General features: G+C 50.5%; 1 protein-coding gene across 1 annotated transcript in view; it reads left to right on the forward strand.

Moving 5' to 3' along the window:
• Positions 1 to 427: 427 nt before the first annotated feature.
• LOC147708726 (uncharacterized) overlaps positions 428 to 14,354 on the forward strand; it is a 233,077-nt gene continuing 219,150 nt past the window's right edge. Inside the window, exons 1-4 of the mRNA XM_086925772.1 lie at positions 428 to 551; positions 1,977 to 2,075; positions 2,525 to 2,655; positions 13,643 to 13,789. Coding sequence (XP_086781898.1) covers positions 428 to 551; positions 1,977 to 2,075; positions 2,525 to 2,655; positions 13,643 to 13,789 — 501 coding nt within the window. The remainder of the gene's footprint in view (positions 552 to 1,976; positions 2,076 to 2,524; positions 2,656 to 13,642; positions 13,790 to 14,354) is intronic.

The raw sequence follows: 14,354 nt of genomic DNA on the forward strand, positions 1-14,354 counted from the left end.
GTTTTGCATCAGAAGGCTTGGGTGGTTGCATGGGAATGCCCATGTACCACTCATGTAATGCCCCCTCAGTGCAAAGTAACGCAAAGCGGAGCTTTGCGCTGATTTGCGCTACTTATAGGGTGGTTTCCAGCACAAATCAAGTTTTGCGCTGGAAAGAAAATAGCAAAAAAAAGTATTCACGCTGGTTAGCACCTCTTTTGTGGCACAAAAGGTTTGAAATTTTCCCTCTTAGTATTTGACAACATCCATGTTCCCAGCCTCAAGTTTAGATATTACATTCTACAGAATTAAAGATTATGGTCTGCCGGTTTGATACTAGGGATTGTTTTTTTTTTTTAAAGTAGTCGGTCTTCATTGCTAACTGATCTCCCATCATCTTGAACAGCTGTCTGAGTTCACAGACGTGGAGAAAGTCGGCTGCAGAGTGATGGTGGAGCTTGCTCGCTGGCTTCCCAGCGTGGTACTTAGGAACATCCTGGATCTTTTTGACATGGAGGCCATCCCACATCCATATGTTGCGTTGTGCCTCAAACAAGTCATTCAAGGTCACGGTAAGTTGCCTGGCATTTGAAAGATCCTTACATCAGGGAAGACCATGCTAAGTGAAGTGGGAAATGGATTAAGTTCTGTTGGACACTATTGGTACAATGATCACACACTCCAGGATAGACGATATTCAAAGCACAATGGGGTAGTGATAGCTACAGACATGGGTCTCCGGTTAGGAGAGTACAGCACTGTGAAATCTCAACCTCAGTAGTTCTGGCAGTTAAACTTAGAACCATAGGGTTTAACAGCAGATAAAGACAGTTGGGCCGTCAGCCTTCTTACTGCCTGCTTCTCGGAAATGTATAATCCAATCTGGTTCTCAGCTTCAGCTTTTCCACTTAGTACTTTTCTTTACTTGTCTCACTTGAACATTTTAGATTAGGTTACTGATCCATACAATTTCTGGCAGAATTTTACTCCGCATATTTGGTACTCTCTCTGTGATATCATTGTTACTCGTTACCCCCTCCCCCTTCCACTTCAGTTTTACTTTCTGACTCTAGTTTTGGGGAAATTGATGCTCCCAGGTTCAGGGCCTAGGGAATTCATGAGCAACCCTTCTAACAAGTATGGCCTCTTGTACTTGAAATACTAGTAGCCAGATACTACTGTGAGATCACAGAATAAAAAGAACCTCCTTTTAGACTTTGACTCTCAGGGAATTGGCTGTCTTTTTCCCAGAATCTCCTACAAGGAAACACAGCCAGTCTCCAGGGAGGACCTAAGCAAATACTCTTCTAAATCTTTGTGTGCCGCCTGTGTCAGATCGAAGGAAGCCCAAAGGCTGCCCCGTCTCTCTGTTGGGCCACCCATCTCACTTCAATGTACACCCCAATGTACAACCCAAGGCTCTCCCTTTATATTGTCCCACCCATGTCAGTTCAAAGTACATATATTGGATCCAAACGGGGAAGGACCGTAGCACTCCCGTGTACTTATGTTATTTCAATTGGTGTTATGGTCGTTGGTGCAAATTGGTAAATCCTCCTGAGTATGAGGATGAATTCAATGAATGGTTTCCGTTGCTCCCTGGGCGGGAGGGGGTCATCAATTGCACTCCTTTGGGCATGATAAGGCATTGAAGTATAAAAAAAACACATCTTTGTATAACTGAAGAAAGTAATATGACACAATGGAATAAAAAGCAGCAAATAATAAAATTGATTTGGAAAATAATTTAAAAGAGTGAATAATTTATTGAAATGTAAAAGAGTGCAATTGGAGACTTCCTTCCGCCCAGGGAGCAACGCAAACCATTCAGTTCAAAGTACAACCCAGTCCTAAGGTCTATCTGTTGTATGTTTCAGTTTGAAGGGCACTACAGGCCTCCCATCTCCGCTGTGGCACCTGTGTACACCCGCGCACCACAGGCTTTTGCCTCCACTATGCAACCAGTCTGAGCCGTGTTTTTTGTTGTCACCTCACAGTGTCCACAATGAAGTATTCTGAGGGTTTCATCCTTGAACGCTTTCTACCCATCATGAAGAAAGCAAGAACTTTCACTCACTGTTGGTATTTCTGCCGTGGTAAGTATAAACTAGTATTTGGAAGCTTCTCGGAAACGGGATGGAGCGCGCACCCACTACAAGAATACTTGCAATTTTTCAGAAAAAGCCAGGGATAATTTTATATAATTGTATGTTTCATTTTAATCAACAGCTGCAGAGTTTGTCTGAGAATTTTTCCAAAATCTTCTGGGTGTTGAATTTATCTCTGAGAAATTATTTCGCTTTTCTTCATAAAATGAACAGATTCTGTACATTGTATGTAAAATTGATATGCTCTGTATTATTTTGAGCAACAGCTGAGGTATTAGAGTGTGTTAAAAGTCATTAAAAACTGCCCACCCTCCCCTTGATTTTTATGAACCACAAGCATGTATTCTGGGGAAGGGGAAAGTTGGTAGGGTTAAGGGTGTATATAGAGAGAGCATAAGTGGGCTTTTGGACAGAACTGATTTGTATTTTCTCTGCAGCCTTTGAATCCTTAACTTGGGCATTTGCCCAGAGCACAGACGCAAAGCTTGTTCCACAATATTTGAAGGGCTATGTTATCTGCAAGGTCTATCTTGACATACCATGCATGAACACCAAGGAAAAGTGCAAGGTAAGTTTTCAAGTCAGAATGGATTCTTGAGAGAGACAAAGCATGCTACTATTATCTACTGAGACACCAGTACCACATACTTTACAAAAATATGCAAAAGTGCCAAATGTAATATCCCTTTTATCACCATGGATCATTTGAGGAAGGGGCCATGATTCACAAAAGGTGGAGCCTTGTGAGGATCATAATGCCCCTCTCTCTGCATGAACAGTGGTAATAAATAGCATGCAGTGAGTGAGCATCTATGGTACTTCACTGAGAAACACTAAACAGGTCTTGGCTGCTACTACTGGAAGATGGCTCAGACTGATACCTTGCGGTTGGTTACTGTCTGTCTTTAGTAGCAAAGTCAACAAAAGACTTTGGACTTGAATTCAATCCCAATTAATTACCAATGGTTTAGATTAAACCTAGCACTCCATTCATCACTTTTTTTCTAAGTGAGACGGCCTAAGTGCTTATCCTGATGGCTGCATAAAAATGGGGACGCCCTAGTCCATTGTGCCATAGGCCATATTCAGAGCGGCACTAATGAGGCCCAGTCAGTCATACATTGGTCTGAATTTTCATATACTGACATTGAGTGCAAACATACTAGCTTCAAATGAAATGTTCCTATTGTAGAAGGACCGAGAATGATTTGCAAACTGTTGATCATTATCTGTAGTGGCAAACTGAGCAAAAGAGTGAAGGATTAGGATGCAACCAAAAGTACAAATGATTTAGGTTAATCCATTCTACCCATCACATCTGAATTTACTCATAGGCATATGCCATCCTGTCTTTCTTGTGTAGAAGTTGTCACAATACTATTTAACCATTACCAGAAAGTAAGACTTTAACTGGCACATGCATCAAGGTAGGCTTTTGCGATTCCTTAATTGCGATTATTAAGGAATCGCAATTATGGAATCGCAAAAGCCTATGCATGTAGGAATTGCTATAAAAATAGCGATTCCTAAACATTCCTCAATTGCTACTCGCAAATTGCGAGTCGCAATTAAGGAATGGTTTCCCATTCATTCCTATGGGCCTACAGGCCCATGGGAACGAATGGGAAATTGTGCATGCAATTACAAGGGTGCAAGGGTGTCAAAAGGACACCCTGTTGCACCCCTGAAGTTGATCTGTGCACACATGTTGTGCACACACATGCCCCAAGGACATGTGTGTGTGTAACCTACAACTTTGAAAAATGCACTTTAGTGCATTTTTCAAAGTTTTCGCTATTTACCATCTGGTATAATTTCTCTGTAACTAGCGGACCCAAATAGCGAAATCGCTATTTTGGGCCAAAAAGGGGAACAGCACAGACCACAGACTAGCTTGTTGGTGTGAAAAGGCCGCTTTATTGGAAACAGGGGCACCTTACATACAAGTTCCCTTGGCCTGTGCCGTACAAAACTAAATCTCACTTCCTACTTTACCCCCCACCCACTCCCCTAAACATGTCCCCCCCTGCAACAATTATAAACATAACTTGCAATTTATTAACCTTTCTACAACCACCTAACTTGGTAAACTTCTTATGTTCTTTCATAACTGTAACTATAAATCATGAAACCACAACTGACCTAGAAGAAACGCCCCAAAGAAACATAGCGCACCACACCAGCACCTGTTCCAGCGACAACCCCAATACAAAATTCCCCCCGATGCACCTGCTCCCAAGAAAACTACCTAGCTGAAAAAGTAATGAGATATCCAACAACAAACCCCGCAAAAACCAACTCGATGCTCGTTCCCTAGGGAGGGAGGGCGGGACAAAGCTAAACTGCCCAGTGTCCTCCCTGACCGGCTGTTGTGTCACAAACACCAAAATAGAGGCTAGTGACACAAGGTGGCCGGTTATAAAACTCCCAAGCCCAAAACTAGCCCAACCCAAGCCCAATGCCAGCTCAATGGAGCCCAACCAGCCCAATGGGCTCTGGCTGCCCCCCGGCCCAAAAACCCCTGGGGGGACAGGCCTCCCGCTGGTTGGACACCACCCCAAAGCCCTATTGGGCCAAAAAGGGGGGCAGCACAGACCACAGACCAGCTTGATGGTGTGAAAAATTCAACTTTTTCGGAAACAGGTGCACCTTACATACAAGTTCCCTTGGCCTGTGCCGTACAAACCTAAACCTAACTAAATATTGTCTTCCTACTTTATCCCCCACCCCCTCCCCTAAACGTGTTCCCCCTGCAAGAATTATAAACACAACTTGCAATTTCCTATCCTTTCTACCACTACCTAACTAGATAAACTTCTTATGTTCTTTCATACCTGTAACTATACATCATTATACCACAACTGACCAGAAAAAAAGCCACCTGGAAAGTCGACCCCGGCGGCTTTCCGACCCCCCCACTAGGACTCTGATGCTTCGGGTATCTGCACACCCCTATCGCTCTGTCCAAAGCCTTCTTCAACTGCACTATATACAATTCCATGCCATAGCGAGACATATGCAACCCATCTTCCCTGAAGAAATACACTGCCGCATAGCGCAGCTCTGGATGTTCCCTCCTTCCAAACCCTTCTTTGTCACAAAAAACTCTCCTGACCCTATAAATCTTCCTTCACGCCCGTTCAGCCTCTCTCCAACATCTCTTCGGTATAAACTCAGACCATATCACATGACAACCAGACCATTGCAGCTGAATCTCCAGCAAATCCTGCTTCATTTGTTTCAGCAACGCCAAGCCTTTTCCCCTAAATGAATAACCAGAACATCCATGCAAACTCCCCCCTTAACTACCTTACTCAGCGCTGGAATTAACTCATGCCACCTCATGCCCTCCTTCCCTTGCCAGTAACAACGAAAAGCCTAGGATCCAATGCTAGATTCAAATTCCTGGTCTTGTCCCATTCATATCGCTCCGCTTGTTTCATGAAAGAGTGTCCTAAGATGAGGATGGACAATCCTGCTATGGTCGGTCCCGCCTCCGCACCTGAAAAGACACATATGTGAGACAAGCAACAACAAATCAAGCCTTCTCCTCCCTGAAACCCCACATCCTGATGTATGTCTTATAACAGTCCAATTTCCAGCACCCAAGTCGCATCAAATCCTCCCTCCCCACCCCTTCTTTGCCGCGTCTGTTGTTGGGCCTATACGAAAGGAGTGCGCCCCAAACAGTCTGGTGTTCTCACCCATAGCGCGAAGGGCATGCCCGCAGAACCCAAAGTAGTTGCGTCGCTGACACCCGGCTACCCTCGGCCCGTTCAAAAACCTCACCCGCCTCATCACTCGCCCTGGACACCAGCATCTCACCCCGCACCGCGGGGCACACCGCCCGATCCGCCACACGTCCCTTGACAACCCACTTCCCCACTCCCCGTTGATCAGTCTTCGAGCGCCGCAATTAAACCGCCACCTCCATGGTTCGCAACTCCACCTCCCCCCACTGTACCCCCTGTTTCCCTCTTGTCCCCAGGGGCTTTGACACCCGAAAATCCCCAAAATACATCCACAACATTAGCGTGGAAAACAGAATAGCTTCCTCTCTGTTGCGGCAAATCTCCGGTATGAGCCTTATCAAGTCGAAAAGAATCCCCGCCGTAACGGGTGGCGCTGTGAGGCATTGGCGCCTCGTTCCCACGCCCATCCTTCCAAAAAACATGCACCCAGTTCACCCGCCGACGGTGCATAGCCTCACCCCAATTTTCCCATGAATGCTATGGCCGACTGCTTGCCCGCGATCGTCACCTTGGACATTTCTTTGTCCGTCATTGCCAAAATGAAGTGTACCACCTGCTCACCACTCACCCCATGACTGTCTAGCCGCATCACCCCACTGTCCAAAAAGTCCCGCCAAGCCTGCTCGTACGCCCTCCACGCTGAAACAGCCACTGATCCTTTTACCAGTTGAGCAACTCTTTCTCTCCTACTGATCACATCCCTGTCGGCACCGGCATCTTGCATTCATCCGCCTCCGTGGCTAGCCCATGGAACCTCTGCCACTGTGAACAAGACAAAGCATCCGCTATGTCATTGTCCACCCCCGGCACATGCCGGGCTTGAAACAAAATGTCATATTCCAAACATTGCAGCACAAATACCCTAAACAACTTGAGCACCTGTGGGTCCCTGGCCGACTGCTTATTCACGACATGTACCACCGATATGTTATCCACCTTAAAAATCACCTTTTTGTGTGCCAGCTCCCCTGCCCATACCGTCACCGCCACCATCAGGGGAAACCGTTCCAGAAATGCAATGCTCCTTCCCCCGTTCTGCCACCGTGGGGGCCAAACCTCAGCGCACCACTTCCCCTGCCAATACAGTCCAAAACCACCCACCCCGCCTCGTCCAAGGAGATGGTCGCGTCCGATTCCCACTCCTCTGGGGGAGCCAAGGGAATACCATTAAATCATTCCAAGAACGCACGTCACATGCGCAGGTCTTCCTTCGTACCCACCGACAGGCGCAGATGATGGTGCGGTAGTGTCAAAGCGGAAAGGGACACGCCCAGACGTCTGCAAAAGGTTTGCCCCGCTCGCACCACCCGGCAAGCAAAGTTCAAGTGCCCTAAGAGAACCTGCAATTCCCGTACCGTTACCTTCTGCTTGGCCAACATGGTGTCAATCAACAGCAGCATATGCACCTTCTTACCTCCCAGCAAACGGGTCGCCATGGCTACAGAGTCTAGTTCTACACCCAGAAATGACAGCCCCGTGCTTGGACCTTGTGTCTTCTCTGGTACCAGAGGCACACCCAGGTAGCCCATGAGCACTGTAAAACTGTCCAGCTGCTGCTGGCAGTCCACCAAACCAGGCAGTCCTACCAGGAAAAGTCATCCAGGTAGTGCGTCACCGTCTCTTTGCCCATGTGCCACAAAAAAAGCCATAGGCATAGCCATTCTTGGGGAGCCGCCTCTCTCCCCATGTCCCCCCATGCCCCCTCCCCTGCCCCTTCCCCCTCCTCCGTGCTGTCAATAAGCAAGGGGGGAAGACCCCCCGCTGTTCACCATGGTGGGCACGTCCCCCCCACCGCTCCACCCTTGTTCTGGGACCACGGCACCTCTCTTATTGCCACGTTTCCTCTTGTGGACGCCACCCCCCCTCGCCCGCTTCACCGCCGCGTCCCCTGCCCCTCCCTGGGCCGTGTCGCCCCCTCCCTAAACACCAAGGTAGGCCGCGCAACAGCGCCCCGCTTCCCACCTCGCGGGCGTTTGACAGGCGATTGCCACTCGCTGCGCTCCTAGAGGGTCTCACCATCACGTCGGGCCGCAGCATGTCAGTGCGGTTTGCATCCTCTAAGAGGTGGATGGCCTCTAGGACACGCGGATCCTCCAAGCACGCTATCCCTCTCTGTCAATGGGCCCCGTGCAGCGACGCTCCTCAGATCTCCTAGCTGACACCATTCACCGTCCCTCACAGCTGGTGACCAATGGCTCTCGCTGCCACTATCACGAGAAACGCACAACAGAACGCCACCACACCCACCACAAAGCTAAACAAAGCTTAAGTCAACTAAGCTAAACTGCCCAGTGTCCTCCGTGACCGGCTGTTCAATCAGTCATTTGTTACATGCACTACATACCCGCCAGGGTCTGAAAGGTGCAGGGGGGGAGGTGGGGGCCGCTACTGATTGAACAGCCAGGTCTTTCGTGTCCTCCTGAAGGTCAGAAGGTCTTGGGTCTGTCGTAGGCTCAGTGGGAGGGTGTTCCATGTCTTGGCGGTGAGGTGGGAGAAGGAACTCCCGCCGATGGTTGTTCTTCAGATGCGCGGGACAGTGGCGAGTGAGAGGTCGGCTGAGCGTAGTTGGCGGTTGGGGGTGTAGAAGGAGAGCCATCCGTTGAGGTAGGCCGGGCCGGTCTTGTGGAGGGCCTTGTGTGCGTGGATGAGGCGCTTGAAGTATATCTTCTTGTTGACGGGGATCCAGTGCAGGTTTCTCAGGTGGGGGTATGTGGTGATGTGGCCATGTCGTGGTACATCGAGGATCAGTCGTGCCGAGGCGTTTTGGATGCGTTGTAGTCGATTGATGAGCTTGGTTGGGGCTCCCGCGTAGTGGGTGCTTCCGTAGTCGAGTCTGCTGCTGATGAGGGCCTGGGTGACTGTCTTTCTTGTATTTGTCGGGATCCATTAGTAGATCTTGCGGAGCATGCGGAGGGTGTTGAAGTAGGAGGAGGAGACATCGTTGACTCGCTTGGTCATTGAAAGTGTTGAGTCGAGAATGATTCCCAGGTTGCGTGCATGGTCGGTGGGGGTCGGGCTGCCCCCAGTGGCGTTGGCCACCAGGAGTCGTCCCAGGCTGACTGGTTGGAGCCGAGGATGAGGACCTCCGTCTTGTCCGAGTTCAGCTTCAGACGGCTGATCTTCATCCAGTCGGCGACGGCCTTCATTCCTTCATGGAGTTTGGCTTTGGCGTTGATGGGGTCCTTGGTGAGGGAGAGGACCAGTTGAGTGTCGTCGGCGTAGGAGATTATGTTGAGGTCGTGCTGTCGGGCGACGTGTGCAAGCGGGGCCATGTAAATGTTGAACAGTGTCGGGCTAAGGGAGGATCCTTGGGGTACGCCGCAGATGATCTCGGAGGCTTCGGAACGGAACGGGGGGAGGCGGATGCTTTGGGTTCTGCCGGGGAGGAAGGAGGTGGTCCATTCCAGAGCCTTGTCTCGGATCCCTGCGGAATGGAGCCGTTTGCTTAGTGTGCGGTGGCAGACGGTGTCGAAGGCGGCGGAGAGGTCTAGGAGGATGAGTGCTGCAGTCTCCCCATTGTCTAGCAGGGTCCTGATGTCGTCGGTGGAAGCGATGAGGGCGGTCTCGGTGCTGTGGTTGCTGCAGAACCCTGACTGGGAAGGGTCCAGGATTCTGTTCTCTTCGAGGTATCGGGTTAGCTGTCTGTTAACGATTTCCTCAATGACCTTGGCCGGAAAGGGGAGCAGAGAGATGGGTCGGAAGTTCTTGAGGTCTCTTGGGTCCGCCTTGGGTTTTTTGAGTAGGGTGTTGATCTCAGCATGTTTCCAGCTCTCTGGGAAGGTCACGGTCTCAAGGGAGAGATTGATGACGTTGCGTAGGTGGGGTGCGATGGAGCTGACTGCTTTGTTGAAGACGTGGTGCGGGAATGGGTCCGACGGAGAGCCGGAGTGGATTGTGCTCATGGTCTTGATGGTGTCATTAACGCTCACGCTGGCCCAGGCTAGCAAGGGCACGTGGTAGATGGTGTGCGGAGGGTCTATTGTGTTGCTGTCAGTTGGGGATGTCTGGGTGTTGAAGCTGTCGTGGTTGTCTGCTATCCTGCGGTGGAAGAAGGTGGTGAGGGAGTCGCACAGGGCTTGCAACGGCAGGATGTCGTTGGTGTTGGAGCTGGGGTTTGGAGAGTTCCTTCATGATGTTGAAGAGCTCCTTGCTGTCGTGTGCGTTGTTGTCGAGGTGGTCTTTGAAGAGGTCTTTTTGGCAGCCCTGATGAGGTGGTGGTGGTGGCGGATGGCGTCCTTGTGTGCTGCATTGCTGTCCAGAGTTTGTTCACTGTGCCATTTCTTCTCTAGTTTCCAACAGGCTTGCTTGGATTCTAGGAGTTCTGCGGTGAACCAGCTTGCCCTCTTGCTGGTGTCTCTGTGGGGGCTTTTCTTCAGCGGGGCGAGGGTGTTGGCGCAGTCCTCGATCCAGCGTCTGAGGTTGTGGGCAGCGACGTCGGTGTTGGAGGGTTCGGTGGGGGGGCTGAGAGCGAGGTTTGCATGTAGTTGGCCTTCGGTGATTTTGCTCCAGCAGCGCCGGGGGGTCTGTTGGGTGCGGTGGTGTGTGGTGGGTTTCTGGAAGGTGAAGTGGCTGCAGCGATGGCCGGTCCAGAGGAGTGGCTGACGGAGACATGCAGGCTTGAGGAGAAGATGGGGTCGAGCGTGTGGCCGGCAGAGTGGGTGGGTGTTGTGACGAGTTGTCTCAGTCCGAGGTTGGCGAGGTTATTCATCAGGGTTGTGGATGTGTTGTTGATGTTGTTCTCAAGGTGAAAGTTCAGGTCTCCGAGGAGGATGTAGTCGGTGGAGGTCAGGGTGGAGGTGGTTGAGGTCTTTCATGCCGGGTGGTTTGTTGGCTCTGTGGCTGGTGTAGCTGCAGTTCCGGCAGGTGAAGGGACCGTGTGTGCGTTTTGGGGCGGCCTTGAAGCAGTTGTGGGTCTGTCCGGGGTTGAGAGCGTGCAGAGTGCTGGCATCGTAGTGGCGGCGGTCGTCATGGTGGGTGCGAGGGCCAGGGGTTCTGCCGCTAGGCGCGGTCCAAGCACGAACAGGTGCAGCTAGCCAGTGGCATGTATGGAGAGGTGGGAGTGAAGCAGCTGGGAGGCGGGGCAGCGAATAGGCAGTCAGGGGGGCGGAGCCGCAGGGGACACAGCAGCGGGGCGGTGAGGGGTGACAAAGGAAACAGAAGGCAAAAGGGCACAACAATTGAGGGGGAAACGAGTGGAACAGAGGGCAGAAAGGTCACAAAAAGGGCAAAAAGATCACAAGAATACAAGGGGAAACGAGTGGTACAGAAGGCAAAAGGTCACAAGAAGGGCAAAAAGGTCACAGAAAAAAGAGGGGAAACGAGTGGCACAGAAGGCAAAAGGTCACAAGAAAGGGCAGAAAGGTCATTAAAAATGGGGGGAAACAAGTGGCACAGAAGGCAGAAAGGTCACAGAAATGCAGGGGCAGCTAAGCAACAGAAGGCAAAAATTGGCAGAGAGACACCGGGGCCGCCAGGGGAGCAGAAGGAAAAAACGGGCAGAGAGACACAGAGGCAGTGAGGGGAGCAGAAGTGAAACCAGGGAGAGAGACACGGGGGCAGCGAGGGGAACAGAGGGAGAGAACGGGCACAGACCACATACAGGCAGCGGGGGAGACAGACAACAGCAGTCACAGACAACAATGAAAAAGCAGTCACTACAACAGGAGCAATGAAAGAAAATACAGGCAATACAATGGAGGATGAGCAAACCTTCTGCCTACCTCTGGTCACCAGGGATCAGGCGCAAGTGGTAGCCTGCGGGTGGAGAAGGGCCTCAAACCTCTTCAGCAGCGGCAGCTGGGCATGGAGGCACAAGCGGTGCTGTGCGGAGGGGGAGCGACCTACCTGGAAGGGTCAAGGGTTGCTCTCCTCACCGCGCACCGGGCGACCTATATGGGGAGGTTCGGAGGGAGGAGCAGCTGGGAGGCGGGAGGTGGAGGCAGCGAATGGGCAGCTCGGGGGGAGGGGCCGTAGGGGATGCAGCTGCGAGGGGCGACAAAGGAAACCGAAGGCAAAAGGGCACAACAATTGAGGGGAAACGAGTGGCATAGAAGGCAGAAGCTCACAAAAAGGGCAAAAGGTCACAAATATACAGGGTAAACGAGTGGCACAGAGGCACAAAGGTCACAACGAAAGGGCAGAAAGGTCACAAAAAATGGGGGGAAACTAGTGGCACAGAGGCACAAAGGTCACAAGAAAGGGCAGAAAGGTCAGAAAAATCGGGGGAAATGAGTGACACAGAGGCACAAAGGTCATAAGAAAGGGCAGAAAGGTCACAAAAAAAGGGGGAAACGAGTGGCATAGAGGGCACAAAGGTCACAAGAAAGGGCAGAAAGGTCACAAAAGACGGGGGGAAACGAGTGGCACAGAAGGCAGAAAGATCACAAGAAACAGCAGAAAGGTCACAAAAAATGGGGGGAAACGAGTGACTCAGAGGGTACAAAGGTCCCCAGAAAGGGCAGAAAGGTCACAGAAAAATGGGGGGAAACGAGTGGCACAGAAGGCAAAAGGTCACAAGAAAGGGCAGAAAGGTCACAAAAAACGGGGGAAAAGAGTGGCACAGAAGGCAGAAAGGTCACAGAAATGCAGGGGCAGCTAAGCAACAGAAGGCAAAAACGGGCAGAGAGACACCGGGCAGAGAGGGGAGCAGAAGGGAAACCGGGGAGAGAGACACGGGGGCAGCAAGGGGAACAGAGGGAGAGAACGGGCAAAGCCACGTACAGGCAGCAGGGGAGACAGACAACAGCAGTCACAGACACAACAATGAAAATGCAGTCACTACAACGGGAGCAATGAAAGAAGATACAGGCAATACAATGGAGGATGAGCAAACCTACAGCCTACCACTGGCTACCAGGGATGAGGCGCAGGTGGTAGCCTGCGGGTGGAGGAGGGCCTCAAACTTCCTCAGCAGCGGCAGCTGGGCAGGGAGGCACAGACGGTGCTGTGCGGAGGGTGAGCGACCTACCTGGAAGGGTCAAGGGTCGCTGTTGTGTCACAAACACCAAAATGGTGGCTAATGACACAAGATGGCCGGTTATAAAACCCCCAAGCCCAAAACTAGCCTAACCCAAGCCCAACAAGCCCAACGCCAGCCCAATGGAGCCCAACCAGCCCAATGAGCTCTGGCTGCCAAGTCCAAACCTAGCCCAACCCCAGGCCCAACAAGCCCAACACCAGCCCAATGGAGCCCAACCAGCCCAATGGGCTCTGGCTGCCCCCCCGGGCCAAAAACCCCAGAGGGGGCAGGCCTCCCGCTGGTCGCCCCCCCCCCCCCCAAAGCCCCATTAAAAGGCATCTTGCATTGCATTCAAGGCATCGCAATTTGCGATTCCTTAAGTGTAATCGCATTTTCCGATTTTTGCATTTGAGATGATGCATCCCAAATGCAAAAATAACGGGCGCAAAGGGGCAGATTCTGAGATCTGCCCGTTTGCAACCGGGTTTTCCTTTGATGGATGTGGGCCTAAATCCGGACATGGGAGCAAATCAAATTGCGTGGGTCTTGTAAGTATGGGGCAACCTGGCTTCCTCTGCAAAGTGATTGTAACGTGGCATAAATAAAATAAGAAACTGTGACTTTTTCAATTAGGAAATAAATGTTACATTCTGAGTATGGTAGGAACTTCCTGAATGCAGGCATATGAGTACAAGTTAACCCATGCCATGACTTTTTTTTTATGACAATGCATAAACATGCATCTCCACCACAAGTATTTTGCCATACAAAAACAATCAGTGTCCCCTTGCTTCACATATACAGAGGTCAGAGACATGTACTCTCTTCTGTGTTACTTCCTGTAGATCAGTGAACAGGTGTTACTGACACTTGGCCCAATGGCGACTCTGCTTCCCCCAGACCAGCTGGCTTTGGAACTACCAGGGGTGTTCCGAGAGATATTATACCTCCAGGCAAGCCTGCCGAAAGAGAACACCTTTGGCCTGATAAAGGTATGTCTGGGGCAAATGTACCCCTCAGAAATATCTACTGTAGGTTTGAATGAATTATGTCCATGGTGTATCGAAGCGAATCATAAGGGGGTGTCTAGTGAGAAAATGTTGGGTTTGGGGGTATTCTCTGCTTGTCTTTCAGATCTCTGCTGGATTTTTCTGTAGCTTTCAACACATCTGACCTAGAGCCCAGATCAGAGTGGTCATTATCTGGGTCTTCTCTTTTTTTCACCAGGGATATCACAGTTGGGCCTTCATTACAAGTGACACAATAATTCTGATGGTACAGGTCTCATTGGAATCATGATGTTTGGAGGAATATGGCAGCTCTGCTGTGTTTCCTCAAAAGCCCGGGGAAAAACAAGTACAGTAAATGAAATTTGACGCCCATATGTTATTGCTCCCAAAATGTGAGTCCTTGTTATTTGCCCTTCCTGGACTCACAGTGAAATAGCAGATTATGATAGGTCACTCATAATGAGGGTCACAGTAATGCAGATGGAATCTAAGGAATTACAGAAATTATTTGCACTGGTGCATTATTTTTTAAAACCCTTTCATTTTC

Source organism: Lissotriton vulgaris, chromosome 6 (assembly GCF_964263255.1).
Source record: "Lissotriton vulgaris chromosome 6, aLisVul1.2, whole genome shotgun sequence".
NCBI classification, from domain to species: Eukaryota; Metazoa; Chordata; class Amphibia; order Caudata; family Salamandridae; genus Lissotriton; species Lissotriton vulgaris.